This window comes from Centroberyx gerrardi, chromosome 22 (genome assembly GCF_048128805.1).
Source record: "Centroberyx gerrardi isolate f3 chromosome 22, fCenGer3.hap1.cur.20231027, whole genome shotgun sequence".
In the NCBI taxonomy this organism is placed as follows: domain Eukaryota; kingdom Metazoa; phylum Chordata; class Actinopteri; order Beryciformes; family Berycidae; genus Centroberyx; species Centroberyx gerrardi.
Window position 1 is genome coordinate 20,852,127 of NC_136018.1, and position 21,741 is coordinate 20,873,867.

Below are 21,741 nucleotides of genomic sequence, written 5' to 3' on the forward strand. Positions count from 1 at the left end.
TCCGCTGTGGATGACATGTAAGCAAGTGAGGAGTATGCCAGTGAAATTCCAGCAGTACAGCCCAAATGTGAGAGTGATCATTGGTTGCACAGAGTTCAGATGTGAATGCCCAGAGGCCATTACCCTGCACTCGGAAACAGTCTCTTCATACAAGTGCCATACCACCTTCAAAGCTCTTATTGGTGTTGCACCCTGTCATGCAATCACTTTTGTCCCCAAGTTGTTCTCTGGGTCAATAGTTGACAAAGGAGTCTGGCATTTTGGGTTTATTGGAGCCAGGGGATGTAGTTATGGCAGACAAAGGCTTCATCATTGAAAAGTCTATGGTGCCTAGCTAGTCATCACTATATGTTATCTTAGCATAGCCTAGCTTCTAACCAGTCAATTATCAACCGCAAATTCAAAATGCAAATTATGCAGTTGAAAAGGACACAGAATATAAGACATTTTACCAATCAGTGGTAATTAAATAAGTCCTCCGTTGTTAAAACAACACACTAACCAAAGCGGTTAGCCACTAGTTTAACATTTAGATTCTTCCTTGGCAGTTGAGGTCACATAACTTCCCTGGTGTGGAGGTGTGTCACTTCCCACAATGGAGGTGCCTCCTGGTGGAACTTGCACAGAGCCGGCAGGCAAGACCGTCTTGAAAATTTCAGCAAAGTAAGAGTACTTCTACTTGGGTAGGATATTTTGGTGCTCTTTTCACCCCTGGTGGGTTCATCTTCTGCTGACACAACTGAGCACCGGAGCTGAAGACGAAGGCGGTTCATGCCGTAACTCTCCCTGGCATGTGGTGGAATGAGTTATAAGTGTTATTACATCCAGCTAGGTCTCTACTCACATTTTCTTTTCTTTTTTTTCTTCATGTCTCAATATTTGTATTATTCCTCACTTATGTCATATTGCATGTATTTAATTTTCTAGTATATTTTCATATTGCACATATTTCCATTAATTTTTCTTTGTATGTTCAACTGCTGTAACCTTTCCCCCCCCACACCTTTCATTCATGCATTTCCATTGAATATATTCTTGAAACACAGAAATTGTTGGTTGCTATGTTGGTGTTTATATTCTATTTTCATTTGGGGTAGGGTTATCTTTTCTTTGCTGTATCCTATTATTATTTTTGCTGCTGCAACGACCCAGTTTAACCACAGGGATAGTTAAAGTTTCATCTTATCTTTTGTCTCATATCCTCATCATTTTCCTGCACTTTTCACGTTTTTGTGCTGTGTCTCAGTCTCAGGTGGGCGTCTGCTTACTCTAGCCAAGTTGGACTCTGCCAAGTGCTTCCTCCAAAGATCCTCTGGCAAACAGAGAAAGAGGCACAGAGGGATGAAGGAAAAGTGGGAGGGAGAGGAGGTAGAGAGTTTCTGGAGTGCCTCTGGTGATACCCTGTCCCTGCACTATCTCAGATGAATGGTGAGAGAGGAGAGAGAGAGAGAGAGAGAAGGGATAGGGAGAGAAGGAGGCTGGGAAGAATAAGGGGTCAGTCCAGGGATTGTCCTCGAAAGGAGAGGAACTACTTGTGCAAGTGTGTGAGGAATGAGCGTGTGAGTGTGTTTTTGCTTGTGCTGATGTTTAAGGGCGTTCTTCACCCCAAGCACAGAGGACATCATAACAATAATCCAGCACCATGAGCCGAACCACCTTCTTTGAGGTAAGTCTTGGGGGTCTAAATGTATTAGGTCAGAATGTCATTGCTATTTTTTTATTACGTTTCCAGGGAATTTGGATGAATGCACATGAATTATTTCAAGACTTCTGTCCCTGCCCTTTCCCATTGAGATTTCAGAGTTTTAAATCTCTAAGCATGCTGCAATTCTCAAGGCCTCATTTGAGCAACACATTCCTTTGAGCAATATTCAACAGAAGTCGAGCAGAACTGGGCCAGAAATCATTAGTCGAATGATGTTGGGTCACATCAGTCCATGTCTTTAATGATATTGATTCTTGGAGAAGGAAGGAGAAACTTCTTTGCGAAGAATGCAGTATTGTACCGAGGAGTCATCCCAGGCTATAGGCGTTATTTAGTAGAAAAATGGGAATGCATTGTTCGGTTAAGTACCTTACTGAGAAGCTGTCAAGCTGACAAACTGCTCCGCGTTGACAGTCATTCCACATCGACTAGGAAATAGTTGTTTTTGAATATTATCTTTTGAAATAAACTGTTAAGAGATTCAGAAGACAACACATGGAGGGGTGCTGAAATTGCTGAAGACATGGTGACTTTTAAAATGCATGTCAGCCTGACGTATTTAGGGCGATCTCCCCGGTCAGCGAGGGGCCTCATTACGAGCTGGTGAGACAAAATTATGGCTCGCTGAATTCCAAAGGCACAGAAGCGGGTTTAAAGTTTCAGGAGGGGTCTCCGTGGTCAGATTTAGTGCAGATAAAGCTGGCAGCTGGAACGTTCTTTGATATGATTTCTCTCTCGCCTTCAATCTTGCTTCACAGAGCCTGACTTGTGCGACCGAAGTAGAGGAGTAATTTGGTCTAAGTGCAACAGGCCTGAGAACTCTCCGGCTGATTTATAACATGCTCCGGCATGTGTGCCATGCTGTCAGCTGCTGTTACATAGAGGCCACATGCCACATTAGCACATATTCACATGGCTCAAGAAAAAGTTACAGCTTTCTCCCTTGAAAGTCATAGATTATAGATGACATTTTGAGTGGAAATTCAAAGAGCAATCTTGGGCGTAAATATGAGCTTTTAGTAGATGCTTTTGTTCACTTACTCTTGTATGAAGAATAGCCATAGTAGGCCAGTAGTGCCACTATTGTTCTGTCAACATTCAGCCTAGCTATGTAGTGCCCCTGTGTTTTAGAAACCTCAGCTGATCTGCCAGTCCTTCAGCTGTCAGAGCAGTGTTAGAGCACGCTTGTCCATCAATCATCCTCACTAGTGTATTTACAGCTAGTGGGGCAGAAGGTTATGGCAAATTTAGGGCAGACTGTCAATTGGCAGCACGCAAAGAATCAACCGAGTGCTTAATTGATTACTTTTCCGGATTGAAGACAACGCTGATTTACAGCAAGGATTCTGTCCGGTGCAGAATGTGGACAACGTCGCCGAAGGCTGAGCAAAGGTTGGGCAGCCGTACGCAGCTAATCAGCTTAGATACTATCATGGTCAATTAGGGTTTGATGTAATGATGCCGCGGTTCAAGATCAGCCATTACATTCATCAGCTTTCACATTAAGTGGAGCTATTAGGTCCGAGAGACTCCTTCAGTTGTCTCCCCCTGTATTCCTTGGTGGATCAAAGGAAAGTACAGTATCTGTCTTTCAAATCGCAGGGAAAAGCCTCTTTACAGCCCCCCCACACACACCCACTCACACACACACACACACACACACACTCACAAAGCCCTGACAAGCACATACATACGTGACCTGTGCTGTCAGCAGCGCCCTGCATCCCCCTGAGAGGACAGAGGCGTCTGATAATCAGATTTGCAAGGGCACAGCACCACCGAAGTACGCGCTGTTGTACAACACACAGGCCTAATGACACCCCCGATGCTCTTTGCGAACGCGCAAACTCATGCCTCCCATAATGCAATTGGGAAGGTTAGCAGATGGGGGAAACAAAACAAACCCATCTCCCAAGATGCCCCTTCACCGAGGTGTCAGCATGCCATGTGCTCAAGTCCTGCAATGCATGAACACACATGAACACACACTGGGAAAAAAACAAAAACAAAAAACGATGAGCTTGGAAAAGGGTTATATTTTGTGTCCAGACTTATCAAGCTTTTTCCAGGATATTTTGAGTCAAATTATCTCACACTGGCAGGTCATTTTGCTGGTTTCAAGAAATTAAACTTTTTTTGTGTTCAAACAAGTAACTTGTTTGAACACGTTTGGTTGAAACAAGGGGAATTGTCTTACAGTAAAACCAATTTCTTGTTTGAAAATGTAATTCATTGTTTTATGATAATCTCTTAACATGAATTGACATGAATCAAGAAAAGGAAAAAAAATAATTTGACTACAAATATCGTGAAGTAAGGTTGAAAAAAACTGAATACAAGATAAAATGACTTGCCAAGCGTCACTTTTTGAAATATCAACAGCAAAGTATATGGTATGTGGTGGAGAGGCCATTGTAGAGAGTTCTCTCTCTCTCTCTCTCTCCCTCTCTTCCTTGACTGTGCACTCAGCAAATCTTTAGGTATCCATTAGCGGGTTATTACACTGTCCAGTAAGGGAACCAATTTAGCTAGGACAGCTCTGCTGAACAGCACATTATGGAATGCTTTCAGGGCAAATTGTGGTGCGCCACCCACCATCCTCCATGCATATGCCGTACATCACTACTGACATGGTCTAATTAAGATTAAAAAGATCTGTGCTACAAACCAGCAGGACAAGACCCTTACCTCTTGCAACTGGACTCAGCACCCTCATTATTCTGATTGAGAAAAGCAGAAAAGAGAAAACCGGACGCACTCGGGCAGTAGGCCACCTGGTGAGATGAACTTCGGTTGTGCCATTACATTGGGTAGAAAATGCCATTGTTATATTTACATGGTCACGTCAAGTAAACTTGTGTTTTTTGTTGGGCAAGCTAGATAAGTCTTTCATGTTTACCTGACATCATTCGCACCACTTCTCCCTCTTTATTTGTTTAAAGGTGCTATCTATAGCATTTTGTGTTCCTCAAAAACAAGACCACTCCCCCTCTGGCATCACTCGCACTTTGAAGAAGGATAAGAGCCAATAAGAGCTTTGATAACAGCCAATATGCATTCAGACGAGGGAAGCTAATGTGAAATTCAATCTATGCCGTTAGAATAGTGGAACTGGAATAAAGCTGTGTATTACTTACCAAGCAAAAACTGTTCATGTTTTGTGCCGTAAAGCAATAGTCCTTTGTGCTGTAAAGCAATCCAGCAGATTTCCCGCCAAATCTGAACCGGTGGCACACAATGTAACTGCAGTGTAGAGGCCGGTAGAGACTGACAGTCTTCTCAGTGATGGTCTCATTTGTTTAAAGTAATTATATTAATGTGGCAATCATTAATTGATATGAAAATGCTACAGGTAGAACCTTTGACTATCCTGACTAATTGTCAGACATACTGTAAATAAACTGGAATGGAATAGTACATTGATCTTGCATGTTAAACTATGCATGTTAAAAATGGGCTCTAGTGTGGTATATGGGCTATATAAATAAACTTGACCTGGAACAAGTCGCTTGCAGTGTGAACACTCTTGTTACTCGATCTGTCATGTTTAGGGGTCGGTTTGTTTTGCAGCTGCCACCCAATTACAAATGCACTCAATTACAGCAGTACACCCTGCCCTTCCCTGTGTCACGGGACTGGGAGGGGAGCGGTGTCCTTTAACAAGTGCAGCACAGCAGCCTGTAATTGATGTTCACACGGATGTCAGGGCACTTCCTCTGCTTAGCCAATGCCAAAATGGATGAATAATCTGTGCTATCTGTGACCCTCTACCTTTCCATCCGATTATGGATGGAAACAATCTTTAAAGCTCATACTGAGAGTGATATTATTTTTAGGAATTTTTTAAAGCACTTTTACCATATTGTACACAGTTTAATTTGCAATTTTGAAGTCCGTTTGATCTAAATATGTATTTCACCCGAGAGGTCAGAGCTCAGTGCCCCAGGAGCAAGTAGGGATTCAATGTCTTTCTTAAAGTGATGGTGAATTTTGGTTGTGTAGCTTCCTGGCCTAAAATCGGCGATTCTCTGTTATCTGTTGCTCCAGTACAGGCGATTGGAGAATTGCATTTTTTTCTCTCTCCATTCACTGCCATTGTCTGGCGGAACAGGTCCTAAAATCACACTTCCAGCACATAAACGAACAAGAACAAAGCAGATTCTGCCACTATATAAAAAACGAGTCTCACTTTTTTTCGCCTATTTACACAAATTACACAACCCAAGGTGCTAGCAATGTTCAACATCACTTTAAGGATACTTGGCCACCTGTGATCTTTTACCCAAATTACCACATTTTAATTTTTGAAGAAGAAATCTATAGCATGAAAATTCCTTATCCTTTCATCTAGCTGAATGTCTTGAGCCAAGAATATATTTGACGCTGATGTCAGAGCGCTTCCACGCAATGCCAACATCAAAGTTTACTCCATCTCAAACTTACAACCTATGACCCTCTTCCAGGCATCCGATAATGGATGGGAACAATCTTTAGAGTCTATGCTGAGAGTGATGTGGAGGTGGATCCGCTGGGTGGATCAGGCTTTTACTGCCTGACTGTGGTTTTGCTGCTGAGGTGGCACGCAGAGGCAAAGTCTGCAGACCATCAACAGATTGGCCGCATCATGAATTTTCATCTCAACGGGATTAGAACCTGTAGTCTCTGTGTAGTGGACATCCAAGACAAATTATCTGCTATCATACAGGAGACTTTCCAGTTTATGTTTCTTTGTGGCTGACAAGTTGGTGTTGAACTGTGGTTTGATAGACATAAATGATACTTGACAAATTAACAATAATGCAAGTTTAGCATTAGCATTAACATTTAAAAAAAATTCTACCTGGATTTAATTTCTTTAAAGGTGCTACATGTATCATTTTAACATCAACAATAAATGGATCGCTGGAGCGCTTTACGGCACAAAACAGGAAGAGTGTGCTGTTCTTCCAGAGCAAACAGAGCTAAAGCTTTCAGAGTTTCTGGTGATGGCAGATGGTGGAAGGAGTGAAAGACCGATGGAAATATGGAGGGGGGGGACAAGCAGCAACATCCTGCCAGGGTGCTTTGGCTTTGATCCTTTTACTGCGTACTATTGGTTGTTTGTAATATTGTTGATCTAGGAAGTTAATCTTATTAAGTCCCTCTGGTTAAGAAAATTAGCTACTGCAAATGCTCAAAATGTAAATGTAGTTGGCTATTACCTTTTGCCAGCCGCTTGTCTATAGACTTTTTCTAAAGACTGGGTCATGTCATCTATGCTGTTTCTGGCCACAGGTGGAGGTCCTGGATGCCAGGACAAGGGAGCAGCTTTGCTTTCTAGATAAGGTACGTTGTGTTAGCTTGAAGAGACTTGTCCTGGTTATGATGCTGTAAGAGGCTCAAATTAATACTCTGTGACCAGTAGAAAATAATTTAACACATTACTAGTACATCAAGGTGACATACTTTATGTTCAATTCCATTCAGGTGGAGCCCTACTCCACGATAGGAGAAATCAAGAGTCTTTTTCACAGATCATGTGAGTGCTTATATCAAATGATGCAATGTTTACATCAAACAATGTAGTGGTCCTGCACTGGTCATCTTATTTACTGGTTCTGTGATATTATTATTATGTGGTTCTTTGGTGGCAATCATGTTATCTTGTTCCCCTTTGGAAAAGGGGTTGGAGTAGGATGAATACATTATTATCAGGAGGAATATTATTAACAAACATGTATAACAACATTAATTAATGCAGTTGTTCATGTGCATTTAACATTACTTAAACTTTGATAATGTTGTTATTCATGTTTAATTCATGTTAGTAAATGCATTAGTTAATGAACACTTAATGTAAAGTGTTACTGTATAACAACTACAGGATCAATAGACCTAAATCAATATCTAAGATATCCATTCGCATTGAAAACATGCTGTTATATTATTTTTTACATCTTATATTGTGTATTTAAGCAAAATATTGAACACATTTTCTAGATATAAATGGTCATTAATACTGTTTAAATAAATCATCTCACAGTCCATCAATATCACATCACTTCCCCAGGGAGATATACTGATAAAAACATAATTCGTTGTTTACTCTTCTGAATGCTGCAGTGCTTCTACCGTCAGCGAGTGTCTAGTCAGAAAGGTTAGCAAATGTTTGCCAAGCCTCAGGCCATCAGCATCCATCAGAGCAGCAGAGCTCAACACAACTCCATTGTGATTAATTATTAGTGGGCCTGAAGCCAAACTCTGTGTGCAATGCCAGGTTGTCTGTCCGAGCCTGTCTACCTGCTTCCAGCCCTGTATTTATGTCTGTCTGCCTGTGTGTGTGTGTGTGTGTGTGTGTGTGTGTGTGTGTGTGTGTGTGTATGGGTGTGTGTGTGTGTGCGTGTGCAGATCCTCAGTGGTATCCAGCTAGACAGGCCTTAAAGCTTGATCCTAGTAAGTAGGCATGTTGTGATTATCTATTACTGTTTCATAAATGCAATATAGTCATAATAAATTAAATCCAACGTTAAAATTGTACACGGCAATTTTGCACAATGGCATCTCCATATAGCAGCGAGTGGTAACTGTTAACTGTTTAAAACTGTTATAAAACTTTGAACTTAACTACCCAGAAATTCTGTAAGGTGTCATCAGTAAACTGCTCACTGCTGTTAAAGAGATACTTTGGGTTTCATTGTTAAGCTTCAATTCATCTCTTTCTGTGTGTGAAGATTTCCCACCAGTGTCTATGCCCGCCACCAGAATTTCATCCGGGCAAATAGGGGTGAATTTACGGCGACTCAATTAGTGGGGATGGGACACTCTTCTCTGTTGCAGCCCTGTGTGATGATTTAGTCCGATAAGACGTGTGTATTTTTATATAAAAATCTTGCCTAGGGCAGCTTTAAGTCTCACTACAGTCAGACTTGATGCCCCCTTCGATGCAGTCAATCCAGTCATCCCTGAAACAGCTAGGGAAATCCGAGTCCAAGTTATCACCTATATTCCATGATGTGTTTATTTTTTGATGGTAATGGTGGCGTAAACTGTGGCAATTCCCCTATAAACAAGACGAGCGCTCACCTAAGGCTGTGATCAGATAGGATGTGTTTTCCTCCAGCTCAAACATAAAGTGCAGCTGTGAGTGTCAATCGTAATATCTGCTGCAAACAAACCATTGACCAAATGACTGAAAAAAAGGTGCAGGTGCATTCAAAAATGCATCCTATGTGATCATGGCCTAATGTTTTCCTTGTTTCCAATGTCTTCGTGGAATGGAATCGTTCTTTGAGACTGATCTTCACTATATAAGTGGAGCACAGCCATTAAAAGCATACCACACTTTTGCAGAGCCACCATGTCTGAGGGAAGACTTGTGCTTCCTTTATTTAGACCCTAGTAGGTAGATTGCTTGACATGTGTCATTTTGCCATCCAGAATGACATACCAGAGGATTTATTGAAGATAAAGTACATAAATAATAACCTACCAAGCGGTATTATGTTGCAATGCTCTTGTTTTGAATGGACTATAGGCCTATCTAGTTACTGAAAAGCAAAGACAGAGTATGTAATGTGGTTATAAAGCTATCTGGGCCAGTTTCCCTTGAGGATATTCTAAAAATGTCATCCAATTAGTAGTCCGTATTATCTTTGCGAGCAGTGTCACCCTGAGCTTTCAGGTAGAGAGAACATGTACTGTAAAATTGCTCAGACTTCCAACTTGACAAGGAGGAATTTCTTGAAGACCTACAATCTCAGGCTACACCATTTTATCATTGGCTACATTAACATGCGCACAATAGTATGACAATTGCCAAATTCTCTGATTAAGACAATAGTGCGATTAAGCCATTTACATGATTCAAATAAAGTGACAACTCCCCTAATAATCTGGTTTACATGTGACATGTGGTTATTGGCATATGTAAATGGCAATGACAAAAATGGACAGAACATGTGCAACTTCACCAACAACACATCAACAACTTCACATCTCACATCACATTTAAAGAAGTGTGATGAAGGCGTTTACATGTTATGACTGGTCTCTATTAATGCCAGTAAAACCAGAATACTCCACTTGTGTTACTGTGATTACGCTCAAGTCCAACTAAGACCATAATGGCACTAACACAAGCAGAGTGTGGTGTTTACATGGGTCCTGCCTTACTCACATTATTGTCTTAACCGCATTATAATCACATTGTTTGTGCACATGTAAACATGGTCATTGTCAGATGAAAACCTCGGTAACTCCTCTATGGTTTAGGAACATTTTATGACCCTTGGACTTAAAAAAGTTTTTCAAAACTCATTGTGTATTCTAAAAAAATGTTTGGTAATGTGAAAAAAAGGCTGTTTCTCAATTCTACAAAAGACGGCATTTTGGAGATGTAGTGTTTCCACCCGACAGCAGCATTTTGTATCGTGCTTCTACCATTTCAGGTGAAGCTGAACTCCTCCGTGTAAAATAGTTCCCCAGTTTGCCTTTTTTTCTTCATTTTTCCAGAGGGAAAACCACTGAAAGATGACGAAGTCTTACAGAGTCTACCTGTTGGGACCACTGCCACCATGTACTTCAGAGATCTCGGTCCACAGTTAGGCTGGACTATGGTAAGAAGAGCACACTCTCAAGAACAGGGACGTACCAGTACTGTCCAATGGTCAAAATCTTTGAGAAACGGCTGGAGAAAGCAGTCATTTACATGTTTTTGCCTGTTTTACTGTTTTACTGTGTTTTTATGTTTTTAATAGATGTCTGACTTACCATTTAGGCTGCATATAAGTTTTATATAAAATAGTACAGTTTTGCAGGTCTTTTTTTTTCTGACTGGTTTTTAGGTGTTTCTAGCAGAGTACATCGGGCCCCTCCTCACCTACCTCCTCTTCTACTTTCGCGTTCCCTACATCTACTCACACAGATATGCCTTCACCTCCAGTCCCTATCCCGTTGTCACGTAAGTGGAAAAAAGAGACATCTCAACTACAATGCAGGTGGTGGCGTTGGTGTAGCTACATTCAAACAGGAGGCTTTACCTGCATGAGTTTGATTAGTGCTTGAGTATGATTAGTGGTTTTGGTTGACATGTTTCTATAGTCCCATTATGATTGGTGGTTTTGATTAGTGGTTGACATCTTTCTATAGTCCCATTGTGATTAGCGGTTTAGGTTGACATCTTTCTGTAGTCCACGATGATTTTTTTGGGTTAACATCTTTCTGTAGTTCCATTATGATTAGTGATTTTGGTCAACATCTTTCTTGATGAAACAGTGTAGATTAGTTGAAACTCTGCTTCAGCATTAGAATTTTTATTCTATCGTGCCTTTTGCATCAGCCTTGCCAGCAGCACCACTAAAGTAATCCACTATACACGCAAATCTAAATATAATCAAGGACACAGCAAACTCATAGAAAACAATTGTAACATGCGTGGTAACTTCTAGCCACTTTACATGAATACTAGGGTGGGGGGAGACATTTACAGGCATCTGGCGAATGTCTGGCTAAACTTCTCGTTGCCTTAATTCACGCCACGTAGAGTGAACTTTGTTCGCCTCCTGACTTCACATGCATTCCCACCGCCTCTCATTTTTTATTTTTTTGCATTCTGTCTGAACGCAGGGTTAGAGGTTTTGATAAGAACCAAGGCATCAGGCAGAGATATTGCTGTCATTACAGAGTTGCGAGAAGGAGAGAGAAAGAAAGTAGAGAGTAAGAAGCTAACCAAAGGGAAGCAAGACATCCAACACCTTCACACCATAGACATTCATCAGCAAGACTGAAAATGGACACAACCAGCAGGCTGAAATAAGAATACTGTCCAGCAACTCACCAGAGTGATAAATAAGACTTGTAGTCCTGTCAATGTGAATACAAGCACATTTTTGCACATCCTGTATATATGCTGTAATTTTACATGCTCTTTTACTTAATTGTCTCATATGCCTCTCATTTGTTTTAAATTTCATATATAATTTTTTGTAGAAATTTCATTCATCCAATTTCACATATACATTTTATTTGTTTTTTCTTTGTCTCTGTATGCTTTGTTGCTACTACTGCTACTACTACTGTTATTTTGCACACCCTCTTAATGCTGTAATCCATACTTTTTTCATTCATACAATTCTTCTTGACAAATATGTATGTTGACATATATATATGTTATATATATATGTTGCATATGTTTATATAACCCCTCTCATATTCATTTCTGTGTTCTTTGTTCTTTGCTGAATCCCATTACTTTTCTTATTATTAACCTGAAATCTGCCACAAGAAACGTGTGATGAAGAACATTTATACTTTTGACCTCTATCAAACCTTTCTCCTTCCCATCTCTTCCTCTCACTCTCTCTCTCTCTCTCTCTCTCTCTCAGACTAGCCTGTGCCTGTCATACCTGCCACTACGTGAAGCGGCTGATTGAAACTATCTTTGTGCATCGTTTCTCCCACGGGACCATGCCTCTCAGGACAATCGTCAGGGTGAGGACACGACTGCGCTTGAAGAAGAGCGGCGTCTCTATTGATGCTCGGCTCTTTATATAAAAATGTGTGGCCTCTTTTTTCGCTCTCCCATGCCAGCTGTTGTGAAGCTGCTTTTAGCCTAAGGGCAGGGAAAATACTTCTAATAGAGAAGTTGCTCGGAACAGTCTCAAGGTGCTGTGGCTTGATGAGGAGAGGTACTTGACTATCCTAGTTATCGTGTTAAAGTAGTTCAAAAATAGACTTTGCTCAGTGTTGCTTAAGTGAAATTATGTTTAAGTTGAAGGGAAAATGAGGCTGTATAGATTCTCCTTGCCCCATACCATTCCCCGTGCCTCAAATTACAGAATTTTAATGGTAACACTTAAATTGAAGTGCATTATGATGATTTACAAGCAGATTATAAGCCCATTAGCAGCAGAGATAAACTTTTCCTGTAACATAATCATCAGACAAGCATCCGAAAATTACATTCAATTTAAGATCATGCCATTAACCGTACAGTTGCTGCACCATAAAGTATTCAACCCCCCCTAAGTGTTTATTACATCATGCTCCAATTATAATAATTATCATGCCCCCACAATGTGCTTATAATGCGCTTATGATGCCTTATAATGCCTTATGAGCACCACTTCAAAGTATCCCATGGATTTTAATTTGTATTATTTGGTTCATTCTACAACATCAATCAAATCAAATGGTTAGTATTTTATTTTATGTATTTTTTCATTTTCATCCACCATACATATTGTTCTGTCTATCCTCACACAGAATTGTGCATATTATTGGGGCTTCTCAGCTTGGTTGGCCTACTATATCAACCACCCTCTTTATACACCACCATGTAAGTCAGCCCATGTGCAGACACACACACACACACACACACACAATCTCTTATTTTCTTTCCCTTTCTCTTTCCTTTGGCTTAAAACTATCTCTCTTCACAGCTTATGGAGATCTACAAGTCAACTATGCACTAGTCATATTTGCGGTACGTACTGCTGACAGCACTCTGACCCAACATACATGTCCAATACATATATACAGTATGTATCAGGGCATGACTGAGGTGTGTAATATTTGTTTGTGATGTGACTACAGATGTGTGAGATGGGCAACTTCTCCATTCACTTGACCCTGAATAATCTCAGAGGAGATGGTGAGAAGTTACACTTTTTTCTATTAAGTTCAGGAACATAGAATATGAACATCAGGTTCTCATGTTTTTTAATATACAGTAGTTGGTTGGATCGTAAAGGAATACACCAAATTTTTTGGGAGACTGGTTTGTTGGTCATTTTACCTGTTAAGTGATGAGAACAAAATCATCTATGTGTCCCCGGTAGATCATTGGCTCCTACGCTCCATGCTAACACTTTAGCATACACTATGATGAGTGAGAAAATGACTGAGAAAATGACCACTTGTAGCAGCTCTAAAGATAATGGTAAGTAATCTTAAATCTTATGTGGCTACGTTGGTGGTTTAGTGTAGGAGATTGGTAAAATTTACATGAAATATGATCCAAAATCATCACTTAACAGGTAATTTAACCAATGGGCCAATCTCCCAAAAACTTGTATTCCTTTAAGTTTTATGTTTGTTTTTTTAATTGTTCAGCAGTGTCCAGGGGCAGAAAGTTCCCTAGTCCAACTAAGAATCCCTTCACATGGCTGTTCTTCTTTGTATCCTGCCCAAACTACACATATGAGGTAATACAACAAAACACTTATAATTATGTGCTATGCAGGCATGAAATGTTTGCAGCATACTGTTCAAAAGAGGGCTAGTTGGAAAAATTAATTTTTTTCTCTGTTTATCTGCTCATTTGACACAGGTTGGAGCTTGGGTGAGCTTCTCCATCATGACCCAATGTTTGCCAGGTAAGGACATTACCTTTTTCTTTTGACTTCCGCATAATGACACCAGTTACTGACCAGCTGATCAGGTACATAAAGATGGCTGACTCAAGGACCATAAGGGTGTAAAAATATGCTGAGGTCATGGATTGGTTTGATACACGACAATTCTTCTCTGTCCACTATATTAGAAGTCTTGGTAATGACATCAAACCAAGAGGCCTCCATCTTTATGTACCTTTGTATAACATTCATTTTATATCTTCCAGTGGCATTGTACACAGTATTGGGGTTCATCCAGATGACCATCTGGGCCAAAGGGAAGCATAGAGCCTACGGCCGGGAGTTCAAGGACTATCCCAGCCTCCGGATGGCGATCATCCCTCTGATTCTCTGATACTGGCTGAAACATGGAATACTGCAGTCTACTGTATGCAGGAGTGTTTATTGGCTGGGCAGCCCCCTCTGGAGTATTGTGATTGTTTGATGGTATTTTTCACCAAGGGAAGAGGCTTGCTGCTCCTGAATCCAGCACTATGCAAGGTTCCTCGTTATCACTGGATGAACTGAAAGGAGTGGGCATGGGATCTACAACTGTTGGGAGGGTATCCATCCAAATTAAGGGTTTGTTTTAATGTGTAAGTGTTTAAGAATTGCTTGGAACATTTTAATTGAATGTATGTTCAGTTTCAACATTGGGTTGCAGTTTCTGCTCTGTATTTTGAATTGGCATGATGAGTAACTACTAATGAGATTAGCTGATGCTTTCATTGCCACCATATTCAGAGATTGTTATACTGCATTTACTTAGTCATTGAATCCTTTCAAAATTATCATTATTTTGTGGATATCTTGATATATGTCTTCTTCATCTGGCACTTGTCACAATGTGGGGAAAGAGTTACTGTATTGGCTCTAAACCGGAAAATGCCATGTCAGCATTTTGGCATTCTCTATTCAAACCAGTGGGTGCTGCTCAACACAAGTGGGCTCAAACTAAAGCAAACTTACAGGCTGGAGGATCTATTGTTTTCAGTGATGAACGCTTACATCACTAATCTACAGTTTTCATGGTAATTGAAAGACATATGTAGGACCTTTTTCCTCATAATAAAGTGCCTGATGAAGCAAACTGACTAAAATTCAAAATGTCATGGTATCTATTTGAGAATGCACCTTCACTTTCAAATTCTCAGGAGGAATGCTGATAAAGCAGACATTTAAAGTGTGCTAATGTGAAGTTCTCAACTGTATATCTTAGATCGTTTTTCTTCAGAGGAAAGCTAATTATATAGAAGTGTAACTTCTGGCATTACTACGTTAGAGGGCTTATCAAGTAGTTGGTGATAACTGCTATTGGTATGTAGCCCTTATTAAAACTGTCTGATCTCAGGTTATTTAACCAAACTTTTTGTATAAAAATGTACTGTATGTAACAAATGTCAAGCAATTTTGGTTTGAAGCAAAGCCAACCACAATTCTCAAAAAAAAAAAGTGTGTTTTAAGGAAAAATGTACATTTATTTTAAATGATGCTCCTCTCAGACACATCACTTTTATGACATTCTCCGTCCTCTTCCTCTAATGACACCAAGGTATTGGTGGCATACGAGCCATATGCATACAACTTACCAAAATTGCACACATGATAAAGCGCAAGGTTTGAACAATACATCGATGGCTTACAAAATCACATGGTTATCGAAATGAAGTCCATAGCAGCAAAAGCATTTTATAACAATCAATAGCTATATTGCACTAGCAGATTTTTTTCAATGCCAAAAATCTTGGTAAAAAAAAGTGATGCTTCAATCAATGCTGCATCAATAAAGTGCTAAGACTATATCTTTCCAAGTGCTTATTTTACATGTCTAAAAAAGGCCAAACAAAAAAAGGATCATCTTCCTTGGCATCTGAAGCAAATAGACAGGCTCTATGCTTTTATGGGGTAAGAGTTCACATGAAACTCCCATTACAAGTCTACATTTTCCATTTTCCATTACAAAGATCAAAGTCATGGTCCTTGTCATAAATATATGTATTCACTACAGTAGGCCTCATAACTTGCATTACTCATATGCAGGACTGCAAAACGTCTGTAGCGGTGCTTCATTTAGTTTAACAAGGCAAACAAGGTGAGCAGAATTCCTCCTTTGGAACAGTGGAACATACACCAGGCACATTAATGCTCCACACTTTCCAAATTCAAAGCCCGCTAACCCTGCGTGCCGGACAAGCTTAGTCAAGCATGCGCAATACTGCCACGTGTCGACTCATCAGTCAAACGGGACCTTGTCTTCCTGTTGAGGTCCTTAGGGAAAGTTCACTTCCCCAAACTCTTGATGGACGAGACCTTGACATCTCGCCGTGCCCCGGCAGCTCTCGGATGCAACACGATGGTGTCGTCCTCTCTTGACTGTTGCTTGGCAAAGTTCACGAACACCTGAAGGACAGAAACATCAGAATAAACCCACGCTGTCATGAACCAAAACAGCTGCTGTGCTCTTCAGGATCGGCAAGGTGGCATGAAAAAAAGTGATACTGAATGCAAGACAGTGGGCAATGAGAGAATGTAGATGATGTAGAAAAGCTTGTTTGAACCATGAACTGGACACATGACTTGTAATTAGGAATGGGACAATATATCGAAATTCAACGATGGCGATGCGTATCGTGGGGCAGAAAAATGAATGGATATATTAGCTCCATTTTATTCTGCTGTAGTAATCACAAATGAGACGCTTGACCATCACAATTTCTCAAGCTCTCCATCCAAATTATATTATTTTCACTTTGACATTAATGACATTTTTAAATTGTTTACATTCTAGCATGCCAATATTACATCGTATCATGGTTGTATTGAAATTGTGAAGCCCATATCATGTATTGAATCGTTTTGTGATAAGCATATAATCCCATCCCTTAAGAGATCTCAATATTTATTTCGGATCAGGGATGCAGTACTTAGAAATTTACAAAAGCTATTCATCAAAATTTAATCTGACATCTCTAATGTGACAGGCCAAAACAACTCAGTTCTCAACGGAGCCACTGCTGTAACCTCTAGATCCTGTTACTTTGAAAAACGTGATAGGAGAAACTGGGCACCCCTGTCACATTCCCATTTCACAACTTGTTTATACAGCGTGTTGTCTTTTTCTTTTCTCATTTACCTGGTCAAGAGTGGTCTGGGACACTGAATAGTCTTCTATCTTGAGCCTGTCCTTGTTGGCCAGGACCATCTGAAATATCCTAGCGAGGGAGGAGGAGGAGATCTCGTACTGCAGAGTGTTGTAGTGTTTCTCTCTCTGGATGCAGCCGGGGAAGGTGCTGTCCATGAAGGCTTCGGCGGGGTTCAGGTCCGGGGCGCGGCCAGGCTTGGCTGCCCTGATCTTCATGGTCACTACGTATCCGTCGCCAAACCTGCACCCACAAGAAAGGTAGGATTCAACTTTTTTTGCAACACAAAATGTAACATAGGTCAATATTTATGGGTTATATCATAGTATGCCAATTGGATATCGTATTCTGGGATGTTTGCTGCAAGGACAATTCATTTTTGAAGGAAAATTTGATTTTTGAAACAGCTGCAACACACGACAGCATTTTATGGCCACTGTAAAAAAAATATAGAATATTTCGAGAAAAAAGTCAATGTTTTGAGAAAAAAGTTATAATATTATGAGAATAAAGTTGTCATTTTGAGGGAAAAAAAGTTGTAATATTACCAGAATAAAGCCATAATATTATGAGAAAAAAGTCTTAATATTTCGAGGATAAAGTCACACTTTTACCAGAAATAATTCATAGGCCTAATATTTTGAGAAAAAAAGTTGAAATATTACAAGAATAAAGTCATAATATTACCTACATTTTAGGGTAGTAACAGGTACAGAATTTCAATATTTTTTTAATAATTTGATCAGCACTGAATACTGAAATGATGGAATCAAGATGAAAATGACCAACTTGTATTTGAGATGCTGAATGGTGCCCAGACACTTGAAGGACCCGTTAACCATGATGGCTAAGCGCGTACACAACGCTTCGCACTCCTCCATACTGTGAAGGGGGAAGGACAACAGGATTAGAATGAAAATGTGCGCTCAGAAGCATGCACGCACACACACACACACACACACACACACACACACAGCTTACCTGTGTGAAGTGAGGACCACAGCTCGTCTGTCCTGAATAACGCTCATGATGGAGTTCCAGAGGAAGCGTCTGGAGTGGGGGTCCATGCCTGTGGTGGGCTCGTCCTGACACACAATAATGTGTAAATAAGCACCCGCATTTTCAAACATGGAAACATCTTAATTTTATTCCAACATAAGCATCTTCTCAATCTCCCAAACATGCTCAAATAGCTGTGACACACATAAATACTGTAAGTACGCACCGTAGAGGTTTTTTACCCCGACCAAAACCTTAAACCAAACCCCAGCACTTCTGTTAACTTGGCCTCACCAGCAGCACCAGAGCAGGACAGCCTATCATGGCGATGGCTGTGGAGAGTTTCCTCTTGTTGCCTCCACTGTAGGTCCCCGCACTTCGGCCCGCGTACTCCAACAGCCCCAGCTTCTGGATGGCCCACTCTGCGACCTGAGGAAGGAGGAGGATCGGTGTGTCTCGTTACAGTTCGGCCTAACTGGGGTTGAGCGTACGGCAGTCGAACTAATCGACTTCTTCGCACACCAGCCCCCTAGAGCGTGACGGTCCGCAAGTGGTCTAAAATATTGCATAATTGTGTAGTCTTGTGGTCTTCTCCATTTCCTCTTCCAGCTGACTGCCTCTGTTTACATCTCCGTGCTAACGTCTCATGGTCAGTAAATGAATGAACAAGCCGCAGCGAGTGTACACACATTTGTATGCGGCAACGTGTTCCGACTGTGATTCGATTTCCCCTCTTTTTTCTCATTGTTTGCAATGGAAAGGATGTGCTGCTGCATGTTCTTGACGGCGCTGACAGCTTGTTTTTAGCGCTCACAGAGATTCATCATGTTCGTTTTTCAACATCAGCTTTAATAAATTCAACTCACATTGCAAGTACTTCACCTTTTACCAAGAGATTGCCATGCATCAAACAGATTTTAAGTAGTCGCATAGCAAAAGGAGGATCCATAACTGCCAGTTCCCTCATGCATCTTTACTATATTTGGTATCTGGTGGACAGTGGATAACTTTTGGGACACAAGCATACATTAAGTAGGCACCAAGCACTATGCCATCATTTTATCATTACAGCACTGCTGCTACAAATCTCCAATCTTTCATGGCATTGCAAAAGGCCCCATCTCACCCTGCTGATCTCGGACTCTGGGACCCCTCGGAGGCGGGCGTAGAGGTGCAGGTGCTCCCTGCCTGTCAGCAGCTCATCTATGGCCGCAAACTGGGGGCAGTAGCCCATGTTCTGGTGCACGTCCAGGATGTTGGTCAAAATACTGCCGGGAGAACACAATAGAAACAAAGCAGACCGTGAGGAAGAGCTGACATGATTCCCAATGGTTTGCAAATAATCTGAGCCTGACCTAGAGAACACACTCAGCTCCAGTAATGATATGGCATGACCGACCTGTGACCGGCGACTGAGGCCTCCCCCGAGCTGACGTCAATGTCTCCAGTCAACATCTTGAAGGTGGTGGTCTTCCCCGCCCCGTTAACCCCCAGGAGACCGAAGCACTGCAGCGGACGAGGACAAAATGAAACAGTAGATGAATAAAGTGACGAGTGTGTTTTCTTCTACGGTGTAAATAGTGGTTGTCTGACCGTACGTACCTCTCCAGGTGAGACTCCGACACAGATCCGGTCCACGGCAGGGATCGCCGTTCCAGTGTACGTCTGGGAAGAGAGGATGAGGACCAGAGATGGAGAGACAGAGGGAGGGACGATAGAAAGGAAATGAGGGAGAAAGTGAGTAACTGTAGTATAACTAGTAACTATGGTGAAATAAGAGAAACCAATTAAAAATAATATGTAGTAGTCTTTAAAACCTTTCCCCAAATGAAAAGTCACAATATATTCTAGGAGAAAAAGGCTTCCATACTTGTAGCAACATATGTATTAACCTGTCATAACTTTTCCAGTAGCAATGGAAAAAAAGACGCATATTGTGTGTCTTTCAATAAATTTGTCTATTGATATAATGATGAATTACCGTTTGTTGAATGAACCGTTTGTTGTTGTTATTGTCACAATGTCATGATTGCTAACTGATCTGGTTATAATCTGTTATTTATTGTTTTTGTTTTGGTAATAAGTACTTTTGTATTTCATGTCAATAAAGCACTTTTGAATTGAATTGAATTGAATTGAACTGAACAGAACTGAATTGAATCTGACTGAATTGAACTGAGAGTGAGAGAAAACACAACCACAACTAAGAAAACAACAAGCCTGGCTATTGATCAGTGTCAAATATAATTAGAAAAGTTTTGTTCCAACACAAGGCAGCCACCACTTTACAAACAATTACACATCCACATACAAGATTATATCTGACACCAAATTAAAGCACATTATGGATTACTGTTAAAGCTGTGAGCTTTCTCAAGACCTTTCCCTACAAAATAGTAATATTTCAGAGGTTGAAATCTTTTAACATTAATTAATACTTGGGTCAAATGTCAAACACTGCCAATAATTTTGTTTTGTATTTGAAGGCTGATACCTATACCAATATTTTTGGATTGAAGCTGCTAATATACAATATCATTCAATTTGACTACCGGTATCCACCGTTGTTTTTTCCTTTGTGTTTTTCCCCGGCCTGTATTTGGGGCCGGCCTTTATTTGTTCATGTCAACCACGGCCCCAGCCATTATTGGAGATCCGGCTTTTAATTGACTACCGGCCACAATGATCTCTAAAATGAAATTAAAGCACATGACGGATTAAAAAAAATAAGTAAAGTTATGGCAAAGTTATGAGATATCTCAAGACCTTTGCTTATATAAATATTTTTGAGGCTGAAATATTTTTTTGAATATTATTTATTGAATTTCCGTAAGTATCTTTTTCATTGTCCCAAATGGAGACCATTTTGGAATGAAACACATCTCACCTTGGACAGATCTCGTATGCGTAAGATATCATTGTTTTTGCCGTCCTTATAGATGCGCTCTCTTTCCTGGGCCACATCCACATCCTCCTCCATGACAGGAGGCTTCATGTAATCTGATATCCTGTCGAGGGGAAACCAATCAACACATCAATTGCCAATCAATCTATCAACCAATCACATTAAATTTGTGATCTAGTGACTCGAGATCTAGTTTTTTCTTTGTTTTATTGCAGACCTTGTAGACTGAAGTAAGACTTGGTAGCCTACCACCCAAATAACAATAACCATAACAAAGATACTTTTAAAAACATGGGGGGAGTACAGTATGTGTGTACTGAAGGTATAAGATGAGATAAATAGGTTAATAGAACGGTAGTACTAAATTTCATGGATGTAAGCCAGTGGTGATGTAAGCTACAAGGCCACGAAGGACATTTATTATGAGCTGGATATTTTTGCCCATGCCCCTGATGGGACCCAGTGTGTGTTCAGATTTCTCACTTGCTCACTTAGGTTTATATTAGGCTCAGGATCACAAATAGCCTTAAAAATACCATTATCATCAGAATTACAGGCTTTAACCATGTTTTGGCTCACAAACAGATACCCAGAATGCATTTGAGGCACACTGACGTGCAG

At 40.5% G+C, this 21,741-nt stretch overlaps 2 protein-coding genes across 4 annotated transcripts in view; one reads left to right on the forward strand and one right to left on the reverse strand.

Moving 5' to 3' along the window:
- The first annotated feature begins 1,642 nt into the window (after positions 1-1,642).
- Positions 1,643-14,431, forward strand: tecrl2a (trans-2,3-enoyl-CoA reductase-like 2a). Its single transcript, XM_071924080.1, has 13 exons — positions 1,643-1,666; positions 6,980-7,030; positions 7,172-7,223; positions 8,093-8,137; positions 10,196-10,299; positions 10,528-10,643; positions 12,067-12,172; positions 12,947-13,019; positions 13,123-13,166; positions 13,277-13,341; positions 13,806-13,887; positions 14,013-14,058; positions 14,304-14,431. The coding sequence occupies exons 1-13, from the start codon at positions 1,643-1,645 to the stop codon at positions 14,429-14,431; spliced, it is 936 nt and encodes a 311-aa protein (XP_071780181.1).
- Positions 14,432-16,068: 1,637 nt separating this feature from the next.
- abca4a (ATP-binding cassette, sub-family A (ABC1), member 4a) overlaps positions 16,069-21,741 on the reverse strand; it is a 47,725-nt gene continuing 42,052 nt past the window's right edge. For 2 of the 3 annotated variants that reach the window (XM_071924079.2, XM_071924078.2), the window contains exons 42-50: positions 21,103-21,223; positions 19,818-19,880; positions 19,615-19,721; positions 19,342-19,483; positions 18,510-18,644; positions 18,198-18,301; positions 18,006-18,098; positions 17,210-17,459; positions 16,069-16,476 (exon numbers count right to left, since the gene is read on the reverse strand). In XM_071924079.2, the coding sequence (XP_071780180.1) occupies positions 16,357-16,476; positions 17,210-17,459; positions 18,006-18,098; positions 18,198-18,301; positions 18,510-18,644; positions 19,342-19,483; positions 19,615-19,721; positions 19,818-19,880; positions 21,103-21,223 (1,135 nt within the window). In that variant the 3' untranslated portion in view covers positions 16,069-16,356. Of the gene's footprint in view, positions 16,477-17,209; positions 17,460-18,005; positions 18,099-18,197; positions 18,302-18,509; positions 18,645-19,341; positions 19,571-19,614; positions 19,722-19,817; positions 19,881-21,102; positions 21,224-21,741 lie in introns of all 3 variants that reach the window. The other variant, XM_078291277.1, reaches the window with a different exon arrangement.